Source organism: Triturus cristatus, chromosome 10, assembly GCF_964204655.1.
Source record: "Triturus cristatus chromosome 10, aTriCri1.1, whole genome shotgun sequence".
In the NCBI taxonomy this organism is placed as follows: Eukaryota; Metazoa; Chordata; class Amphibia; order Caudata; family Salamandridae; genus Triturus; species Triturus cristatus.
Window position 1 is genome coordinate 586,308,940 of NC_140593.1, and position 23,710 is coordinate 586,332,649.

The window sequence follows — 23,710 nt, forward strand, 5'->3', positions numbered from 1 at the left end:
GCAGGCTTCTTATGAGACTATGATTAATCTCTTGCCCTTTTCACAGATATTTCTGTAGAGGTAGACTGGTCACTCTCGAAGTCTGGCATAGGGCCTGATCTAGTTTTCAATTTCTGAAGCCAGATCAGAAGACGTCCTTCCCTGTCTCTAAGGGTTTCATTTGAAAAAGTACGACAAATCTTGCATTCCGACGCCTTATGAGATGGATAAAGGCAGTAAATGCAATTTTTGTGAGGATCATTAACAAAGTCTTTTCTTCAGGAAAGTGGCACATTCTCTGAAGAGAGCCTTCTTAGCCTTGTCAGACATAGTCCAGATAGAATGAAGACCCACCAAAAGTAGGAAACAGGAAGATGATGTTTAAGAAAAAAAAATCATAACATTGTAATTTCCTCGGTAGAAAAAGTCCAAAATCCTTCATCACATGAGAAAGCTGATCAGAGCTCAGAGGAGACTCCGTAGCACAACGTGCAGTAGAAAATCTGAGGCTCTGAGCTTCCCTCATGAGTGTTCTAGAGGGTGATTGATGCTGATTGGTTGGGGCAACATTTTGGTCCTTTTTATTATAAGGACTATGATAGGTTATTCAACTAAGAGGCCTAGGCCTTCTTTAGTCTATACTCATTAGTGTATTTTGACTAGTTAAAAAGTCTACTACTACTACTATTTTAAGTACCGGGAACTCCCATCATGACGACGGGGAATGATTAAAGCATGTGAATCTATGAAGGTTCCAATACTGGAGTAATCACATTTAAACGTAGGCTGAGAACATTCCTTCAGATATTAGGGCAATCAGTTTTTGGGGCACAAAATGTGTGAGTACTGGTGTTCACCAGTAATATTACAGACCTCCAACTGCATTACCAAGTCTCTCCCTTTGGGCACTTGTCCCTACAAGGGCAGTGAGGTTCAGCAGGCAATGATTACTCTATAAAGTAGAAGGGGTTAGAAACTTAGACACTGCATGACACAGTATCACAAACTCCAGGACCTACCACTGCTACAATTTTTAAAGAAAAATATGACATTTACTAACTGGTATTGGCATTTAGAATTACTGAGAAATGTGGATAAGCAAAGTGTGAGCAACTTCTGGGGCCATTATGCAACCTTCAACCACACAGCGTATTAGTTCAAGATAAGCATTGAGACCCTTCTGCAATGTTATCCCATGGACCAGTGTTGAGGTGTTCTCTATAATCTTAGAGACTCGTGAAATTTCGCTCAAATGTTTGTGTGTGTTTAAGTTATTACATACGTTTACATACTGTAGCAGGTTTGCCATGAAACGACTGTTAGCACAGAGTTTTATGTGTAGTTTTGAAAAGCTGTGGCGCACTACCTGACCACTCTATCCTTACCTACTTTAAGATTTTCATCCAATGTACTAAAAAAACTGACTTCCTCAAGACTAATGCCAACAAGCCAAAAACAGGCCTCATTAAACTGTCAATTGGGACACCAAAACGTAGACTTCACTTTGGAACCCTGCGCTTCAAATGTAAAGCAGTCTGAGAAATGTCCTCTTCAACCTCAGGCACTTAAATCTCTTTCACACCAAATGCTTTGCTCAGATCCTCAAACAATAGTTGAACACTCCCAGAAACAAGCATTGTAAAAGCTAAAAGGTCTCTTCTTTTAAAAACTCAAGTGTTAAGCTTTGAGCATTGTATTCTTCGGGGAGGTGCTTTACTAGCTCCCCCATCTCGTCCCAGTGCTGGTACTAGTGCCTATTGAGAAGTGCATTGGAATTTGCCATGCGCCAGTGCATTGCGGCGTTCCGCTCGACCTTTCTTCCTGTGAGGTCTATCCTCCTGCTTTCTTTATCAGGTGGTGGCCCCGAAGTTGCTGGTATGTTGGCCCTTCTCCTGGCCGTTGAAGCTATGATGGAGTCGACAGTGATGCTACCCTTGATGTAAGGGGGGTCCAGAGAAGAGTGCTTATACTTCTTCTCCGTCCTGGGCATGATCGAACGGCAGGTCGCTGGTTCCTTGAAGGCTTCTCTCCCCCGATTCATCACACTTTGTAGCATGGGGAGGAATTGGCTCCTCGTCTGGATGGGGAGCAGGGTCTCGAGGAGGAAATCTGCTTTCAGCCTCTCTTCGTCGAGTTTGACGCCGAAGGCTGTTGCTGCGCTCCTGACCACCATATTGTACACCCCGATGTCGTCGGGTGGCAAAGGCCTCGAAGGATACGTGTCCACGGGCTCCTCCGGGTTTTCGGTGTCGAGATCCTGCCATTCGATGTCGTGGCTGGTAGATGGCGACGAGCTGTAGAACGACTGCTGGTCTTCTTCCTCGGCTTCGCCTTCATAGTAGGTCTCGTCTTCCTCTTCGAGATCTCTTGTCAGCCCCTCGGTGTCGAATTCGTTCTAGACTTCGACGACGTTCGTCAGTGGAGCCGTTAGAATCTTGAATTCCTTCATCTTGGCGTCAAACTCCTTCTTCCTTTGAAGGATGTTCTCCATTTCGGCCTCGAGCCGCCTCTTCTTTTTCTCCATCTCGGAGATGCTTTCGGCGTCGACCGCGGGCCTTTGACGGAACTTGCGTCGACCGCTCTTTCTGCGTCGAGCGTCCCGTTTCATGGGTTGACTTCGACGATCCTTGCCTTTCGGCGTCTTTCGGCACCAGGGAGTCCTTTTCGAAGGATACGCTCGGCCTCTTGTCCATGGTTCCCCCCCTTGGTCGTCGAACTTTTCGGCGCCGGGGCTCCCTTCGTGGACTTTGACTCTGATTTTCTCGAGTCACCCTCGGGTTTGAGAGGTATTTTCTGTTTTGAGCTCGACGATTCTCTTACCTCGTCTTCATTTTTCTTGTCGGTCTCTACGACCGTGAAGTTTTCGGGTCCCTCGGCGACGTTGTCCTCATAGTCCGTGGATAGGCCCAGATCGTAGAGCGACGGGGCCTTACCCTTGCCATCCATGCTGGCGTTGGCTCTTCTCTGCCGATCTCTCACCCGGAGCGTCTTCGGCACGAAGGCTGAGCAGGCGTTGCAGTCCTTACTCTGGTGGTCGACCGGTAGGCAGAGGTTGCAGACCGGATGCTGGTCCTTCTGCGCGAACTTGTGGTGGCAGTTAGGGCAGAACTTGAATGGCGTCTTGTCCATTGCGCTCAGGGCCTCTGAGTGAGCATTCTCCAAGGGCGTCGAAGAAAAAGTCGCAAAACTTCCTTTCTTCGCGCTCCTGATGTAATCTATTCCTTTCCTGTGATATCTTCGTAGTAGTTATCAACGAAACTCGCTTTTCTTTCTTCTTCCTTCGATTGTAACTCTGGAGCTTCCCGATGACGATCCAGACCCAACGGCGGAAAAAATAATCTGAAGATGGCGCCCCAAAGGTGGGACTTCCGCAGGAAGCACGACGACGTCACGGGAGGTGCACCAAATGGTGGGTCATCGCCGCCCACCTGGGCTACAAAAAACAAAAACAAAAATAACAAAGAAAAGACTACGAATCCGGACCCAACCACAAGATCGCGGAATAATGCACAGCATAGTGAATCCAGAAAGATTCACGCTGCAAAACTCAAGTGTTAAGCTTTGAGCTTTGCCAATGCTTGTTATCAAGGCATTTTTTAAGAAATAGTAAATTACAAACATTTCAAAATACTGGAGGAAAGGCTAACATCTTAAGATATCTCATAACTGTACACTGAATTCAATATTTTCAATCTTTATGTTCGTCATTGTTAATTTTTCAAATACCTTTTACTCTGGAAAATATGAACAGAATTTAAAAAGAATAAAAAGGTAGCGTCAGATATTAAAGGTAAATGCTTGTGGAGGTTGATTTAATTTCTGCAGGACTCATAAATGAAATAGAAGCTCTAGCCATTGGGTCCTCCAGGAGTAGAGGCATCTACTTTTCAGTCATGGGTACGTCCTCAAATACCAGCTCAGCACAGCAGACAACCTGTTCCCCAGTACCATAAAAGTCTAGTGTGCCAAGGTATAGGCCTTCATGCAATATGCTGTAAGCAAGAGCTAAAAAGAACCCTTAAAGTCAGACCACAGCAAAAATATAGCTCCTGCTGTGCTTTCACGCGGGGCACCTATTTGAAGGGGAATACAAGTTCAGTTCCACTCATGACACTTACTAGCAGCAGCCTTTACTGTTCACAGAAAGAGTTGTTCCCTGGATAATTTTGTTGAGTGTCTGAGCAAGATTCTTTTCTTTCAGGCTTACAGATAGAGGCGCTCTAAAATAAAACAAAAACAGTTTCAATAAGGCAAATAAAAAAAGGTTGTACAAAATTATACACATCTATGCAGGACCGTTTCAGACACTTCATTGTAATACTTAGCACAGTTCATCATGCATAAAAGCTCAACTCAGATTGCTTACATCACAGAAAATTCAGTGAACCGGTTTGGCATTAGGAAGACTCAACGCACCTTTTGTTCTATGTTTTGGAGCATGTATGCATCTCAAACCAATTTCCTTATCAAAATCAAAAATGCCCATGTGCATGTTAAACATATGCGGATGTAGGCAAGTGATTTATCAACCTACATGTGGGCGAACAATTTATCAAACTACAGGATACAAAAGACAATAAAACTAATCTAGGAGATCTGCATTGTATCTTACACTTGTGCAGAAAAACCAGAAGCAAGTCAGAGTAAACTTTAAACACATACACTCTAGCGTTTGGGAGTACTTCGACTGCTTAAGTCTGAAATACCTCATCAAAATAATCATAAATAATTTTGCATTTGCAATCTATTTTAGATTAACATGCAGTGCATATTCAAGACCGCTAGTGATTCCGTTTTGCCTTTCTCTAAATAAACTAAAACAAGCATTTACAATACAACGGTCTCGGCATTGTTAAAGTTAGAGCTATTGGCATTGCTCATGACATTATTTTTGTTTATGTTTTTAAAACATTTAAAGAAACGGCATTGTTATTTACAATGTCAATAGCTTAATCACTCTGAAATGCGAGACCTATTGCATTTGCAGCCACACACAGGGCCACACACACACAAAGCCACCCACACACACAAAGCCACCCACACACACACACAAAGCCAGACCAATCACAATGCAGCTGTAAGGCAGTGTTCTGATTGGTCAGGTGATTCTCAGAGGCTGGGTTCTTCCTGGTTCCTGCTTGAAGGAGAGGCGGTGGCTGGCAACGGCGACCCCAGCTAAGTTTTTTTTTTTCTTTCCTGACCCCTCCCCACCATACCCACACCACCACCGTTCCATACCAGCCACCACTGATTAGTGGAACTCCGCTCCTGATATGAAAGAGGCGCCTGAGAGGTGTGTTTAGTTGTCCTTCGGTGAGTAGGGCTTTCTGATACTCATTACAATGTGCGATAATAATGGCATTAAAGAAAGCGTTTGTTGGTTTGGGCCCAAATACAGACATTTATTTTCAAAATGATATTAAAACTCTAGTTGAAAAGATCGGAATTTAGAAACCATATTTGTACTTAAAAGATCTTCTGTAGGAAACTAAATTAATATTTCGAAAGCAATATTTTGTATGATATAATTATTGTTGAAACCATTATGCAAATAAATATTGTGCAAAAATATATCTGAATCTAAATTTTGTAGACTATATGATACTCTCAGTTGTTTAGAGGAGAAGCACTTTTCCTTTCTCCTGTACTTCCACTGTACCTCCTTTACACATGTCCTTCCTCCCCAGGTGCTCCTGCCCATGGCCACCGCTTCACACCTCTGTCAACGTACCCTTACCTTCACTGGAGATCACCTCTGGCATCTGACCTGACCCGTCTTCGGCTTACTCCCCCTCTAGCCCTGCATCTGAGCCCCACTCGAGTCCCGATATACTATCCATTGGAAAAGTCATAGGGCTCAGTTCTGCGTCAAAAAGCCGGGGCTGGGCAAAGAAAGAGGTGATGGGTGGGATCAACTCAAGAGAAGGCAGGTCTGGTAGTAAGCTGCTCCGGCGTCCGAGGTCAGCTGCTGCTCCTAAGGCGAACTTTAGGCCCTACACTTAGCTGAGTGTGCCCTACCACCTGTTTACCTCGTTCGTTTCCTCTTCAGGCCCGCGGCTAAGCCCGGGTCCTCTCGGTGAGCGATGCCCGCGCGGGGAGAGCCATCAGTGGCAGTAAAGCCTGTGACCGCTCTGATCGCAGGGTGTCATGAGGGATGACCCTGCGCAGCCGCACACAGCCGAGGGCTCGAGCGCTCCGTCTCCGTTTGCCGCTCCAGCCGACTGTGCTGTAACTAAAAGCTCGCCCGGACAGATCGATGGCGGCCGCAGATATGGATCTCGCGCTGCGCCTCGCGGTTGCTTTTTCATTGTCGCTCCCGGCCCTTCTTCTTAAAAAATAAGGTCTTATTGTCTTCCGTCCTCCACTTTTGTGCCAGTTAGAAGTCAAGGTGTTCTCTTCAACCACTACCAATTACTGGAAGCTTTCAGCACCACATCTAAATATCAAATACTAAACAGGTGTGGAATCAGTCCTCATGAATATATGCGTATTCATTACCGCGTGATTGAAAGATCAAGCACTCAAGTATAAAAAAAAAAAAAAAATGTTGCACGGTAACAACTCAAAACAACCACAGCACTGACCAAAAATATCATGGAAACTCGTGTGAATATAAAATGGACGAAGCCTATTCGATTTCAGAATCTGTCACATTCTACATAGCAGGGAGCACAGACAACCAAAGCTGATCGCAGAAGATTACCCATAAAAGTTAAACATTTCATTTGGCGCACGAGTGCCAACCTCTGGACCTCATTACGCACACACCTGAGAAGCCAGCAAAAACAAATAGCCTGCAAGAGTTTGAAAACGTTCTTTTCTTGACAAGCACACCACCGCCTTTCTCCGCGGCGAAGCAGAAATGCCTCGGAGAAAGGCAGCGGCGTTTCCGGATTCGGGGGCGTGTTTTGCTTTTCTCTCCTCTTGCCATTGGCTGGAGGAGATAATGAGAAAAGTTGAAAAAAACACGCCCCCGAATCCGAAAAGGACGGGGCCTGTTCGGAGTGACGGACCTCTTCTCCAATGGCTGGCCAGCATTCAAGAGGCCAGCCAATGGAGAACAGGGGAGAAGAGGGGCGGGTTCAAGCCCCTCTACTCCAAGTCATTATCTCTCGCGAGCGAGACTGCGCAAGCGCAGCCTTCGCTAGCCGAGACCTAAAAAATTAGCTCCATTCATAGGTGTCTGGAATGAGACCCTCACAATATTCACAAACATTATGGAGCTAGTGTGCAATTCATTTTATTTCTATTTTTAAAAACCCCTTCTGAATATAGAACAAGTAATATGCTGCAAGGCAATTGTTACAGATACATACCCTGCTTTTGCAGCTAGAATCAATTCCAGATTCATATACAGTGCATGAATCCTTCTCTATGCACATGGTCATGAGGTTGGACGAGCACTTAAGAGAGCACACCTTTTTACACTTTATCTGCCCTTCAATGAGAGTCGACGCAATAGTGTTTTGTAAAATTGTTGCAGAAGTCTATGTTGTTACTTTTTAGTGTCTCGCATACAGGCACTGTTTAGCTGTCCGTTGTCGAAGATCTACTGTAGATAATACCAAAACTTACAGCGTGATTGGGGACAGTCCACATATTGGCTTTCTTGTCCATCCCATTTGCCTGCTTGTTATTTGATAGCTTGTCTTCCTCTTCTTGTGTTTGTCCCATCACTGGATCATACCTTTTTTACCATCCTTTTGATTGGGTAACGTGTATCCTTCCACCACCTACATTCTGTGCACAACCTTTTTTCTTTAGTTCAGCACTCCAGAAGCCATGTTATTTTTTCATTTTTAAATCCCCTCGCCCTCAAAATAGACTTGTTACTCCCGCTTCCCTCTTGCTTGCAATTCCACACCCCCAGCGTTTACTTTTGTACCCACAACTGTTACGTCATTGTCCCTCCTGCATACTATTAAAAAGATGTACGTATTTACTATCATATGTGTGTGTATATATATACACATATACACACATACATACATATAGATACAAACGCACACTCGTATATATACACTTTGTTTTACTAAAAACACAAAGGTTACAAGGTCGTTATAGTTAGGCTCAATGTCATTAGTTATGTAATATGTGAGGTCATAAGCAATGCATTGCAGGGGCATGAGTTATAATTAGCTCAGGTAACAATGCTGAATGTCAATGGTTTTGGATGAGTGAAATCTGAGCCTAACTAAAACGACCCTCTAACATTTCCCCCTCTTTTTTTGTGAATTTCTACGTTTTTTTAAACCTATTTCTTAAGTATAACCCCTGTAACCTGCTTTTTTTTGTGAATTTTGAACGTTTAAAAAAAAAATATTTCTTAACTGTAACCTTTGAGAGATGGTGTGTGAGGGGCTGTATATGTCAGCGAGTTGGTGTGTGAGGGGCTGTATAGGTCAGCAAGTGGGTCTGCGAGGGGCTGTATAGGTCAGCGAGTGGGTCTGCGAGGGGCTATATAGGTCAGCGAGTGGGTCTGCGAGGGGCTATATAGGTCAGCGAGGGGGTGCATAGGTCACTGAGTGGGTGTGTGGATTGCTGCATGGGTATGTAAGTCTGTGTGTGGCTGTATGGGTTTAAGTGGGGGTGTGTGTCTGTATGGGTGTAAAAGTGGGTGTGTGAGTAGTTGAGGGTGTGTGAGTGGATTTGTGAGTTTGTGTGTGAGTGGCTGTATGGGTCTGCGAGTAGGGGCGTGTAAGTGGGCTTGTGAGGGTCTATATGGATCTGTTAGTGGGTGTGTGCGAGTGCTGTATGGGTGGGTTAGTGGCTGTATGGGTGTGTTAGTGGCTGTGTGGGTGTGTTAGGGGCTGTGTGGGTGTGTTAGGGGCTGTGTGGGTGTGTTAGGGGCTGTGTGGGTGTGTTAGGGGCTGTGTGGGTGTGTTAGGGGCTGTGTGGGTGTGTTAGGGGCTGTGTGGGTGTGTTAGGGGCTGTGTGGGTGTGTTAGGGGCTGTGTGGGTGTGTTAGGGGCTGTGTGGGTGTGTTAGGGGCTGTGTGGGTGTGTTAGGGGCTGTGTGGGTGTGTTAGGGGCTGTGTGGGTGTGTTAGGGGCTGTGTGGGTGTGTTAGGGGCTGTGTGGGTGTGTTAGGGGCTGTGTGGGTGTGTTAGGGGCTGTGTGGGTGTGTTAGGGGCTGTGTGGGTGTGTTAGGGGCTGTGTGGGTGTGTTAGGGGCTGTGTGGGTGTGTTAGGGGCTGTGTGGGTGTGTTAGGGGCTGTGTGGGTGTGTTAGGGGCTGTGTGGGTGTGTTAGGGGCTGTGTGGGTGTGTTAGGGGCTGTGTGGGTGTGTTAGGGGCTGTATGGGTGTGTTAGGGGCTGTATGGGTGTGTTAGGGGCTGTATGGGTGTGTTAGGGGCTGTATGGGTGTGTTAGGGGCTGTATGGGTGTGTTAGGGGCTGTATGGGTGTGTTAGGGGCTGTATGGGTGTGTTAGGGGCTGTATGGGTGTGTTAGGGGCTGTATGGGTGTGTTAGGGGCTGTATGGGTGTGTTAGGGGCTGTATGGGTGTGTTAGGGGCTGTATGGGTGTGTTAGGGGCTGTATGGGTGTGTTAGGGGCTGTATGGGTGTGTTAGGGGCTGTATGGGTGTGTTAGGGGCTGTATGGGTGTGTTAGGGGCTGTATGGGTGTGTTAGGGGCTGTATGGGTGTGTTAGGGGCTGTATGGGTGTGTTAGGGGCTGTATGGGTGTGTTAGGGGCTGTATGGGTGTGTTAGGGGCTGTATGGGTGTGTTAGGGGCTGTATGGGTGTGTTAGGGGCTGTATGGGTGTGTTAGGGGCTGTATGGGTGTGTTAGGGGCTGTATGGGTGTGTTAGGGGCTGTATGGGTGTGTTAGGGGCTGTATGGGTGTGTTAGGGGCTGTATGGGTGTGTTAGGGGCTGTATGGGTGTGTTAGGGGCTGTATGGGTGTGTTAGGGGCTGTATGGGTGTGTTAGGGGCTGTATGGGTGTGTTAGGGGCTGTATGGGTGTGTTAGGGGCTGTATGGGTGTGTTAGGGGCTGTATGGGTGTGTTAGGGGCTGTATGGGTGTGTTAGGGGCTGTATGGGTGTGTTAGGGGCTGTATGGGTGTGTTAGGGGCTGTATGGGTGTGTTAGGGGCTGTATGGGTGTGTTAGGGGCTGTATGGGTGTGTTAGGGGCTGTATGGGTGTGTTAGGGGCTGTATGGGTGTGTTAGGGGCTGTATGGGTGTGTTAGGGGCTGTATGGGTGTGTTAGGGGCTGTATGGGTGTGTTAGGGGCTGTATGGGTGTGTTAGGGGCTGTATGGGTGTGTTAGGGGCTGTATGGGTGTGTTAGGGGCTGTATGGGTGTGTTAGGGGCTGTATGGGTGTGTTAGGGGCTGTATGGGTGTGTTAGTGGCTGTATGGGTGTGTTAGTGGCTGTATGGGTGTGTTAGTGGCTGTATGGGTGTGTTAGTGGCTGTATGGGTGTGAGAGTTGCATACTGTTAAGGTGGACAGGGTAGGGTCAAACAGGCAATGCCTCCAGGTGATTTAGCACTTTTGCATACTCTTAGTCATTTAAAGGGAGTACAATGGACTCAGCTCTCACCAGGAAAGGCAAATAAATAATCATCTCGTCATAGTCACTACATATTGTGCTCCAATAGATCAACAAAGCATTCACGTTCACCAAGGATTTCAGATAGTTTTTCAATCTGGAATAGCAGAGAAAACAAACTTGTTTGCCTTCACTAAGCCCAGAAAGTTTGGATCATTTGTCCTTTACAGAAGTGGAGCTTCAAGTGGAGCACTTGCTATGTTTACATTTGTGAGTGCTTCCCGTTGAGATTTAATTTCTGTAAAATGAGCATCAGGCCCAGAAAAGAACCTCATCTGCTGCTTTCTCCAACAAGAGTCCGCAGTTTTGCACACAAGGTCTTACCAACCGGGGTAATTTCTACTGGTCGATTAGTAAATGCTATATCGTTGGGTAAAAGTCTAGTGTCTACACTACACCTGTGAAATGGACAACAAGGAAATGTCTCTGGCGACTTTGTGTGAGTTTCGGGAATGTGATTGTTCCTAGTGGCTCTTTATCCAGAAATCTGATATAACAGGAATGTTTCTATAGAAAAGACTTCAAAGAGTTGAATCCCCACCAAACGAGGGAACTTTCTCTTAACTATTTAAAACAAGTGCTTCTTTGCTGGGTGGGGATAGCCTCATATTTCTCGACATCAAGAACACTTCACAAAAATCAATGGGAAACCGGCGGAGGAGCCTTTTGGTAAGCTGTCCATCATCCTGGGAAAAGGCGAGAAGACTTTTGCATACTACGAAGGTGCATGGGGCACAGCCAAATGGGGGGGAGCTTCCAGGCGACCTTGCACATTTGCCTACTCATCGAAATTTAGAGGGGACGGTTTTTGCCCCGGAGCCCACAGTCCACAGGGCTCGGCAAACATAGGCTGGGAGCCCTCCCAGGGTACCCAGTGTGCAACACTGGGGACCGCAGGGGGAAGCCTAAATGCCCATTTGGCCCCTTTCGGCTCCACACCTCCAGCAGGAGCCGGTATTGCTCCTTCATGTAGGGAGCAGCCAAAAATGCAGCTCCCTGCATGCAGGAGCAATTCTTCCATCAATTTTCCTAACCACTTGACAGTGGGCAGGAAAACAGATGAAGTCGCTCCCAACGTTTTCCTGCTCACGCCCGCTGGATGCGGACTTACAGTCTGCTCTCACTTGGCAGGAGGTAGCAAACTCCAGCAAAGTGAAAGCTGTAGGAAGCTGGTTCTGTATATACTGTTCCCAAATAGGTACAGTGTGCAGAGTCTACAGTCCCCAGAGGATTGGCAGAGGCTAATGTTGGATATAACCTTACTCTCTAAAGTGGTAGCTTGGTCGAGCAATAAGGCAGTATCAGAGGACAGTGTAAAGCATTTGTTGTACACACTCAGTCAGCAAATGGTCTCACACACTCAAGAACTTAACTCTAGGCCAATGGTTTTGTATAAAAATATATAGATGTTTTATTTTAGAACCAACAATAGGTATCAAAATATACTTTCTCAGAATGAGATGCTTTAGATGAATACTTTCAATAGGCAATAGACAATTGAATGCAATAGATACAGTTATTGCAATTGGCAACACAATTTCAAACAATTATACATTGAGCTCAATGGGACTTTCTAGTTAAATGCAATTGATTACTTTTTGGATCACTTTTCTTACCACAGGACTGGATCCTAGATTCAGTCCTGTGGCATCTCCTGTAAACAGTTGAGTAAAAACGTTTTGATTACAATTGTGATTTTTAAGGAATATTATTGTATTTTAAAAGTTTACAAACTTTTTCACATAGAATCACCAAAGTTATCCTATGGGAGGAAATTCACTTAGCAGGTAAGTAGGGTTATCGTTACTTTTTCTTACTCAGTGTTGGATTCTGGACCCAGCACTGGTGCATCTCCTGTGAACAGTTGAAAGAATGCGTTTTGGTTATACAGCAATTTTTAACTAATATTTGTAAGTTTGGAAAATCGACGCTTAGAAGAACTTCTGGCAAAAACCAGGCAATGTTATCCTATGGAGGAAAATCAAATTAGCGGTAAGCACGGTTGTAATTACTTTGCAGGGTCAGTGCTGGGCACCAAGATCCAGCACTGGGATCGCTCCTGATACCAGGCGAGTAAATTCGTTTTCGTTATTCGGCTGATTTTAGATTAATATTTTATAGTTTCAAAACTCGACACTTAGAAAAATTGCCATGTGAAACCAGTCAATGTTACCCTATGGAAGAAAAGTGAGTTATCGGCTTTTGGGTAAGTACTCGACTGGCAGAGTTAAGGTTCTGGGCATAGACTCGGGCGTCTCCCAGGGTCAGATAGGTACAGTTGTTACACCCTCAGCGGCACAGGGGCAGCCGGGTGCAGAGAGAGTTAGACCCAATGTTATCCTATGGGAGGCAGAGGGCCTTTGGTTGGTGGATGATGTCTAGCAGGCCAAGTGGCTGTGGGAGCTGGGCTCCTGGTCACTTACTCAGGGCAAGTGGGGAAGTAGAGTAGGGTAGAGGTTGCACTGCCAGGGGCACTCGGGCAGCTGGGTGCAGGGTGCTTTTGAGCAGTCGGGCGCTCAATGGATTTCAATGGAGAAGCTCAGTGACTAACAAAGGCTGCAAGCTCGGGGATGAAGATTCTTCAGGTGCGACCACCACTTTAAGAGGTAAGTTGGGTAGTTGGGTAGTTGGAGGATAGGTAGGCACCCAGGAGTTGGGCACAGGGGGCCGCAGGGCACAGAGGTGCCTTTTGGTGTCGGGAAATCATACCCTCTGCTGGTCGCGGTTGGAGGGGTCCCTGGTTCTGAGGCTGCAGGTGTCGTCAGGAGTGTCGAGGTGGGTTCTTGGATGCTGGATTCGGGGTCACAGTCGCCGGGGGGACGTCCTCGTGGTCTTTGTTCACTCCGGCACATGCCACGCTTGGCGGGTGCAGAGTGTGCAGGAGTCGCGGTTCCTGGCTGATGCCAGGGGCTTGTTACTTGCTTTGAGCAGTACCACTGCTCGTGGAGTCCCAGTTAGAGTCACAAGGCAGTCAGGTCCTCCGGGGTTTTTGAGGTTGCTGACCACTGGAGACGCTGGGGTTTAGCAGGAGCAGGTTCGAGGGTCGACAGGCCTGTAGGGCTGGGGCCAAATCAGTTGGTGTCTTCCTCTTGTTAGCAGCTGCACAGCAGGTCGTCTTGTTTCTTGATCATCTTGCTTGTTTCAAAATCTGGATCTGAGGAAAGAAGGTTCAGGGTGCCTCTAAATATTAAATTTAGGGGCGTTAGAGGTAGGTAAAGGGCAGGGACCAATGGGTCCCTTCCCTGGGGTGGGTACACCCCCTATCCTGCCACTCTCCTGTGGGAGGGGGCCAGTAGCCTAGTCCTGATTGGGCAGGGCTCCCAATCTTCAAGATGGCGAGAGCCCGGAGATGTGCTTCACCTCGCCTCCCCCACCTGAGGGGTGGGGTTAGCAGAGGCTGGCACACCCCCTTTCCTTCCTTGGGGTTTCCCGCCAGGGTGGGAGTCAGAGCCGGTAGGGGCCAGTTGCTGAGTACAGCAAGTGGCCTGGAGAAGCTCACAAAGGCGGCATGCCTTTGAAGCTTCCCCTGCCCATCCTGGGGAACGAGACCTAGCACCTCGCCCAGTAAGTGCATTGTTGCAGAACCAGGAGAGCGGATGGCTCTCTACCCAAGGGTCCAGCAACATGTCTGCTGTGTAGCAGCCTAGGCAGCCCCTCAGACAAGACGTGGATTATAGGTTACGTTCAGGGGGCAACTCTAAGTTGCCCTCTGTCGTGCATTGTACATTAAATCCCACACTGGCATCAGTACGGGTTTAATGTGCTGAGAAGTTTGATACCAAACTTCTCGGTCTTCAGTGTTGCCATCATGGTGCTGTGGAGTTCGTGTTGACGACCTCCAAGCACCATATACTCTTAATGGCAGTACTGCACTACAGTGCCAAGGAATGGACCTGGGTACTGTAGGGGCACAGGGCTCATACACATACACCACTGGCATACGGCACCCAGCTAGAGGAGTGACTGAGGTATGCCAGGGCAGTGTGTGTTGTGGGCATGGCACACAGGGATGTGTGCCATATCGACTGTTTGGTTCTGCACCAATACACTCAGCTTGCAAGGGGGGGGGGGGGTCTGTGTGTGTGTGTGTGTGTGTGTGTGTGTGTGTGTGTGTATGTGCAGCCCCTTAGAGGCCTTCTCTGGTCACATGGCCCTGGGTACCTAGTGTACCATTTACCAGGGGCTGACATGTGGCCAGAGAAGTCAATTGGGTTTAGGCTTCAACACAGTTTTAGGGAAGGAACATAGGCCCTGGGTACCTGATTGGCAGGAGCCCAGGGCACACTCAAAGTACAGTAGCAATTCAGCAAAAAGTGGGGGCATACCATGCAAGAAAGATGGCACTTTCTCACATATATACTATATCAAAGTGAGGTATAGTGTGCCCAGAGTCCAGTGGATCCCAAAGGCTTACCGAGGTAAAAGTAGATAATACCTTACTCTCTATTTGTGGTACTATAGGCAAGCAATAAGGCTTTATCAGAGGGTAGTGTTAAGCATTTATTGTGCACACTCAGTCAAGAAATGTCACACACTCAATTGTGTGTATAAAAAATATTTCATTGTTCTATTTTATCTATAGAACCAAGCAGGACTTGGTACAGGTAAAATATGATTGTACGTTTCAAGACAGATTGTTAAAAAGAAAGCAGGATAAACAAGTTCTTCTTACAGGTTTGTAAAAATGTGCAAAAAGTTGTAATTACGTTTGGATTACTTTTCAGGATTACTTTTTCTACTCAGTCTGATAAGCCTAGATAACACTTCCTGGATAAAAAGGTAAGTAAATCAGTCAAAACACAGTTTTAGGTTTTCATAATATTTTCAACACCACACTTGGAACTTTTTCTAACAGAAAAACGGTCAATGCAGTTCTATGGGAGAAAATCAGGTTATCGGTTTAAAGGTGAGAAATCGTTCTTGGGAGCTGGGGTTCTGGGTTTAGAACCAAGGTTCCTCCATGGTCAACCATGCACTTAAATAGCACCCTCAGCTGCAGTAGGGCTGCCGGGTGCAGAGTGCTGAGACACAATGTTATCCAATGGGGAATAGGGGCCCTCACATTGGTAGCTGTTCACGGGCACGCCACTTGGATGTGGGAGCAAAGCTCTTCGGCTTTAGCTTAGGGCAAAGGGGGATCCAAGTCAGCACAAAAAGTGCACCCACAGCGGCACAGGGGCGGCCGGGTGCAGGGTGCTGAATCTACGTTGGGAGCCCTGTTGGTTTCAACAATGAAACTCCGGTCAGAACAAACATTGCAGGCTCGAGACTGAAGATCTTCTGGCAGCGACAACCGGTTAGAGAGGCAAGTTGGGATGTCAAGGGATGCGGGGACACAGTCTGTTGGGCCACCTAAGGCCTTGGGGCATCGTGAGCAGGGGTGTCTTTTTGGCGTCGGGTTTTCCTTACCGGCTCTGTTCGGGGGGGGGGGGGGGGGGCAATCCTCCAGACATGGGCTGCAGGTGTCATTGGGAGGCTTAAGGCAGGTCAGGGATCACCTGATCCCAGGTCAGGATCGCAGGGTAGACCTCCTCGTGATGTTGGGCCACTAACTCGGGCCGTGGGCTTCGGGTGCAGACTCACGGATTTGCCCGGAGCCAGAGTCTGTTGCTGAGCGAATCTGGGGCTCACAGGAGACAGTCTTTTTGGGGAAGGCAGGGCAGATCCTCTGGGTTCTGGGGGGATGCTGGCTGCAGGACACAATGGGATTCCGCTGGAGCAGGTCAAGGTTGGGACAGGCCTCTAGGGCTGGGGTCAAGTCAGTTGGTGTCCTATTCTCCCTTCAGCACAGCTCTTCGGTCTTTCATCTTTCTTCTTGTCTGAGGAGGCAAGGTTCTGGTTGCCCCTAAATACTAAATTTAGAGGCGTTTCAGGTAGGTACAGGTTAGGACCAATGGGTCCCTTCCTTGGGATGGGTACACCCCCTATTATGCCACCCTCCAGTGGGAGGGGGCATAAGCCTCACTGTTTGGCTGGGTCCCTCTTCTTCAAGATGGTGAGGACTGAAAGTTGTGCTTCTCCTCGCCTCCCCCAACTGAGGGGTGGGGTTGGCAAAGGTGAGCACACCTCTCCTCTCTTGGTTTTCCCGCTAATTCTCCCACCCAAAGTGGGGGTCAGAACAGGTGGGGGTCAGTTGCTGGGAGCAGGAAATGGCTGGGTGAGCTCACAAAGGCAGCTAGCCTTTGAAACTTCACCTTTGTGGACCCTTCCCATCCAGGGGGAGGAGGCTTGGCACCACTGCCCAGTATGTGCTTTGTTTCAGGACACCAAGAGTGGAAGGCTCTTGACCCAAGGGTCCAGAAACATGTCAGGGGGTGGCAGCTGGTGAGCAGCCAGGACACTAGAGTTCGTTAGTTTTTACGGGGCATCTCTAAGATGCCCTCTGAGTGCACCAGTGTGGGTTTTAATGTGCTGAGAAGTTTGATATCAAACTTCCCAGATTTCAGTAAATTAGGGTATGATGAGTTTGTGATGACAAGCTCCCAGGCCATATAGTGCTTATGGCTTTACTGCACTCACAATATCTAAGAATGGACTTAGACACTGTAGGGGTACAGGGCTCATGCACATGTACCCTCACCAGTGGTATAGTGCACTCAGCTAGAGGGGTGGCTTACCTATGTGTAGGAAAGTGCACCTTTTTGCATATTTGCCCCCCCCCCCCCCAAATTATTGCCTGATGTTGATGCTCTTTGACTAAGTGTGCCCTGGGTTACTGTCAACCAGGTACCCGGGGCCTATGTTCTTTCCCTGGAACTATACTGTGGCAAACTCAATTGGCAATTCTCTGGCCACATGCAAGTCCCTTGTAAAAGGTACCATAGGTACCAAGGGCATTGTGACCAGGGAATGCCTCGAAGGGCTACAGTACTTTTGGGGCCACCCTTAGAGGCCCAGTAAACTAACACACACTGCCAGTGCAGGCTGCATGTTTGGTGCAGGGAAAAGTGAAGAGTCGACATGGCACACATCCCTGTGTGCCATGCCTACAATCTACTGCCTATGGCATAGATAAGCCAGCCCTCTACCTGGGTGCACTATACCACTGGTGAGGGTACAGGTGCCTGAGGCCTGTACTCCTACAGTGCCAAAGTCCATTCTTAGACATCGTAAGTGCAATAAAGCCATAAAGAGTATATGGTGCTCGGAGTTTGTCGTTATGAACTCCACAGCACCATAATGTCTTTAATGAAAACTGTGAAGTTTGGTATCAAACTTCTCAGCACATATATCCCACACTGGCATCAGTGTGGGTTTAAACGCCAAATGCACTCAGAGGACATCTTAGAGATGACCCCTGACAAACGACTAGTGTCCTGGCTGACTGGCTGCTTGCCAGCTGTCACCCCCAGATATGCTTCAATGACTTGCCGCTGTTGCAAGCTGACCCAGCCATTTGCTGGTCCCAGCAACTGGTCCCCACCGGTTCTGACCCCCACTTTGGGGAGGAGAATCGGCGGAAAAAACCAAGACAGAAGGAGAGGTGTACCCACCTTTGGCAATCCCACCCCTCAGGCGAGGGAGGCAAAGCACAACTCTCAGTCCTCGCCATCTTCAAGATGGGGGAACCCAGCCAACCAGAGTGGGGCTTATGCCCCTGTCCCAATGGATGGTGGCATAATAGGGGGTGTACTCACCCAAAGGAAGGGACCCATTGGTCCCAACCTGTACCTACCTGTAACGCCCCTAAATTGGGAAATTAGGCGCAACCCCAATCCTTGCCTCTGAAGAAAAGAAAAAGAGGAAGAAGGACAGAAGAACCATGCTGAAGGAAGAAAAGGAGGAGACCAACTGACTTTGACCCAGCCCTAGCGGCCTGCCCCAACCTAGACCTGCTCCAGCAGAATCCAGGTGTGTCCTGCAGTGAGCAGCCCCCCCCAGAACACAGAGGACCTGCCCAGCCTTCCCTAAAAAGACTGTCTCCGATGAGCACTGGATCTGCTCACCAACAGACTCTGGCTCTGGCCAAATCTGCAAGTCTGCACCGCTCTGCACCAGATGCCCACGGCCCGAGTTAGAGCTGCCCAACACCACAAGGAGGTCTCCCCGGTGATCCTGACCTGGGATCTGGTGATCCCTGTCCTACCTCAAGTCTCCCCACCACGCCTGCAGTCTTTCTCTGTAGTATCGCCCTCACTGCGAACGGAGCCAGTAAGGAAACCCTAATTAGACACCCCTGCACCTGATGCACCACAGATGTGGGTGGCCTAACAGACAGTGTCCCGGCATCCCAACTTACCTCTTTAACCAGTGGTCACCTCCAGAAGATCTTCGTGCCAAAGCCTGCAATGTTTGTTCTGATCGGAGCATCCCCATTGAAACCAATAGGGCTCCCGAAGTCGATCCAGCACCTGGCTGCCCCTGTGCCGCTGTGGGTGCACCTTGTGTGCTATCTTGGATTCCCATTTACCCTGAGCTAAACCTTAGGAGCTTTGCTCCCACATCCAAGTGGCGTGCCTGTGAGCAGCCACCAACCGGAGGCCCCATATCCCCATTGGGTCTCAGCACTGCACCTGCGGCCCTATAGGCCATGAGGGTTTTCTTTGAGTGCATCATTGACCCTGGGAGAACCCCAGAAACCCAACTCCCAATACCGATTACTCATCTTTAAACCGATAACCTGATTTTCTCCCATAGGACTACATTGACTGTTTCTCTGTGGAGTTAAAAATTGTATGAGAACTTAAACTGTTTTGACAACAACTGAATTACTTACCTTTTACCCAGGAAAAGTCCCAGTGTCATATCTAGGCATATCACACAGTAGAAAAAGTAATCCTGAAAAAGAAATCCTGGAAAGTAATTAAAAGTAATTCAAAAGTAATTCCAACTGTATTTGCACATTTTTACAAACCTGAAAGAAAAGTAATTCTTCATCCAGCTTGCTTTTTAACAATATGTCTTTAAAAGTACAATCATATTTTACCTGTACCAAGTCCTGCTTGGTTCTATAAATAGAAATGCAACAAATAAATATTTGTGATACAAACAATTGGTCTGACTTCAGTCTTTGAGTGTTTGACATAATTTCTTGCCAGAGTGTGAACAATAAATGTTTCAGACTACCCTCTGATAAAGCCTTACTGCTCGCCCACACGACCACAAATAAAGAGTAAGGTATTATCTTCTTTTACCTATATAAGCCTTTGGGGATCTACTGGACTCGGTGCACACTACACCTTACTTTGGTATAGTATATATAGAGCCAGCTTCCTACATTGGCGGCAGCACTGGGATCTACAACTTTGCATTTGTTGGACTGACTTGGTCAACACCTGATCACACAACAAAACTCCTAAATTGACTTTAGAATTCTGAATTGTGTGAATTGACAATTTTCTTAAATTTCGAAAAGTCTTGATAGAGACTTGGTTAGGGCTCTTTAGAATTTTTTAGAGACAAAAAACCTCACCATAGTTGTGGATAGGAATTTAGATCTTTTTATGAAATGTCTCTTAACAAGAACCCAACTATTAATGAAAATATGCCAAATGGAATAGAGAACATGTTTGAGGAGCTCAACCTCAACCCATTACCTCCATCTAGAATTTAGGGAGTGAATGCCTTGATGCAAACTTGAAAACATTGTCACGGGGTCCCATCGCTCCAAACAAATTCTCGAGGAGCTGTTGGCAGGGTATGCTAAGGACCACCCTTCTGAGCAAGGTTAGGACCTCTCAGATGGGGAAGGAGATGTAGGGAATGAAGATAAATTTCAACCCCCCCTTACTTCCCAGGGAGAACAGGGCCTCTGTGCCCTTGACTCCCAGAATACTACTCACAGCACCCAGATCCGACACAGGTGGGTCAGGTACTTCTAAGACCATTGAGGACAGCCTCAATGAGGAGAACACCTGAGGATACGACGCTTTTAGTAAGGTTGAACAAAATATTAGACCTAGAAACCAGACTCCTGGCTCTAGAAAAAGAAAGAGCAGAGATGGGACTAGCTCCCATCAATGGTGGCAGCAACATACTAAACAAGCATTTACAATGCAATGGTCTCGGCATTGGTAAAGTTAGAGCTATTGGCATTGTTCATGACATTATTTTTCCTTATGTTTTTTGTTTTTAAAACATTTAAAGAAACGGCATTGTCGTGAGCAATGCCAATAGCTCTAACTTTAACAATGCCGAGACCGTTGCATTGTAAATTAAGTTCTTAATGATAATATCAACTCCATTTTCAGCTTTAACAAGCATATGTGTGTTCAATAAACGTAGCCATGTTACACGGCTGTGTGTTTACTAGTCTGTTTGGCGGGTGGGAGGACTGCTTAGCGCATGTGTGGCCGAATTTAGTGCTCTAAAATGACTGCATACCTGAACTCAGCGCTATACAAGACTTATTAGTAAACATATACACGAGACACCAGAGGCGCAACTAGAGCCAAATTGGGAGGACTGCTTAGCGCATGTGTGGCCGAATTTAGCGCTCTAAAATGACTGCATACCTGAACTCAGCGCTATACAAGACTTCTTAGTAAACATATACACGAGACACCAGAGGCGCAACTAGAGCCAAATTTCGGGGGGGGGGGGGGCTAAGAAAAAATTTCGGGGGGGCGCTGAATCCTTAAGCAATAGTCAGAATGGAGCTGCAGGGGCTCTTAGAAGGGGTGAAACATCAGCGAGGGCTCATTAACATCCAAATGGTCTTTTAAAGACCTGTGAAGTGCTCGGGTGCGGCTGTGTGTGCGCCGGGAATCTGTCTCCTCCCGGGCTGCCACACACGACGGGGGGGCTGAAGCCCTTTGAGTCCAATGGGTGTTGCGCGCCTGCGAGACACGCATAAGAAGTGAGGGTTAAATGGCTTCCTGGTGGCAGCTTCGAGTTTAAGATTCCTGAACAATGCCAGACATTACAGGATTGCTGGATTGGGGTAACGCGACGAGGCGCCCTGAAGCACGCAATGAGCCCTCGCCACAAAAAGGGAACACGTTCTGAGGAACATATTAAAAGAGGGGAAACGTGAAGACTGGTGATGTGATAAGGGATTTAACAATGTGTCACTGAGAATCTCCTTCCCAGGGAAAACATGTGTTCTCTGGCAAAACTACTGCCCGGACCTCAGTTTCAATTTGGCGCCCTGCGTAACAATCCCAGCTCCGGCACTAGACCAACCAGTCGTGTGATCTGGGGCACATCACTCTGTGCCCTGCTTGAAATTCTAAATGTGAAAAACGACAATGTGCTGTCTAGTAGTGTTTCAGCTCCTCGTCTCTTCTGTGTCCCAACTAAACAGGTCTCCCGGGGTACCCCCACACACCATCCTGCTCCAATAAAAATGTTCTCTCTGCAGCCCCGCGCTGCCCCTCGAGGCCTGTCATCTTTATATGAAATACCTGAAGCAAGTAAAGGGCTATTAGTTCTATAAGTACGCTCACGCCCAGAGCAAATGCTCTCGAAAGATGCGTGAGACTTGTTTATTTATAATCCCTGGTGCCCACCGCTGTTTGAACAATGCCATTCACTTTCGATAACCGGGTGAATAAAGCTTACGCTGCCTTTTTATGTCCCGGGCAGACTCATTACGGCTGTTTGTAGTGAAAAACGATGACACGGCTGAACGAGAGGGGCGAGAAAGCACAACGCCGCGCGCGCTCGGTTTCACTGGAGATACGGAGGGTATAAAATCGCTCATTATTCGGTGCGACTTCACAGAGCTAAAAAAACAATAATGAAAATAACAGGCTCGCTGGGAGGAGGGGGGAGAGAGACAGAGAAAGAGAAGGGAAATAGAGGAGGAGAGGGAGAGAAAAGGAGAGGAGGAAAAGAATCAAATGGATCGAGCAAGGGAAGCAAGAGAAAAAGAGAGACTGCGATAAGGAGACAAGAGAGAGGAGGGAGAAGTGAATGGGGAGGGAATGAAAGAGCAGGAGAACGAGGAGAAGGTGAAAGATTTGTCCAAACCAAGCGCGACAATCAGCCGAGGGGCCGCCGCAGCAAAACAAGGCTCAGTCAGACACATGTGAAAATCCCGCAACATGGCCGCCATTCATAAACGTCAATCAGGTAATTAACAACACTTTTGTTCAAAAGCAAACCCGCGCAGCAGGATTTGGCGCCGAGTGTTTCTTCCCTCTCTCTCTCCCTACCCGATTGGAAATTCAGCACCATGCTTTGGCCTTTCTAAAAGTGATCAAGCGGTGGGTCTGCAGGGCGATTATCAGCTCTTGCTTTGGTTATCTGCAGGAAACATTATTCCTTGACGCCGCTCTCCCATAGGTGCCTTTGTGAGATAGAAAAGACACGTGGCGCCAAAGCGGAGTATAAAGGACTCTTCCTCCGGGGCCACTCTCTGAGGAAAGAAAAACATCTACTCTCGCAGCCTCGGCGGGAAAAATACGGGTTCCGCAGCGACTGGGGTTTTTCCGGTGATTGGAGACTCTACATGCCTCGGTAGAGAAGCCACAGGCCTCTTGAACAAGGAGATCAGGTAAGGGAGCAACGCCGGGACACCACCGCCTTTCTCCGAGGCAGAGCAGAATGCCTCGGAGAAAGGCAGCGTCCTTTTCGGATTTGCTGTTGTCTCCTCCCTGAGACTTTTCGCAAAAAACACGCCCCCCGATCCGAAAAGGACGGGGCCTAATCGGAGTGACTGACCTCTTCTCCAGTGGCTGGCCAGCATTTACGAGGCCAGCCAATGGAGAACAGGGGAGAAGAGGGGCGGGTTCAAGCCCCTCTTCTCCAAGTCATTATCTCTCGCGAGCGAGACTGCGCAAGCGCAGCCTTCGCTAGCCGAGACCTAAAAAGGACAGAGAGCAATCTTATGATCCTAAAATCCCCAAAGGGATTCTCCACAAATTTGAGGAAGGCGATAGCGTCACCAAATGGTTCACAGCTTTTGAGAGGGCTTGTGAAATGAGAAAGGTGAAAAGGTCACACTGGGGGCTCTCCTATGGGAACAGTTCACTGCTAACTGCGCGACAGACTCCTGACCCTTACTGGGGCAGATGCTGAGTCTTATGACCTCATAAACAACAATGATTGAGGGCTTTGGGCTCACAACTGAGGAATATCAAATTGGATTCAGGAGGGCTCACAAAACTCAAAACCAGTCCTAGATTGACTTCGTAGACTACTCAGTTAAGACATTGGCTGGATGGTTAACTGTAAATAATGTGTATGATTTCAATGTACTTTTAAATCGTTTTATGAAAGAATATATTTTAAGTAAT

General features: G+C 47.6%; 1 protein-coding gene across 1 annotated transcript in view; it reads right to left on the reverse strand.

Moving 5' to 3' along the window:
- Nucleotides 1-23,710, reverse strand: part of RSL1D1 (ribosomal L1 domain containing 1) — a 203,938-nt gene that overhangs the window by 100,952 nt on the left and 79,276 nt on the right. Inside the window, exon 5 of the mRNA XM_085632100.1 lies at nucleotides 4,098-4,199. Within this exon, the coding sequence (XP_085488226.1) occupies nucleotides 4,098-4,199 (102 nt within the window). The remainder of the gene's footprint in view (nucleotides 1-4,097; nucleotides 4,200-23,710) is intronic.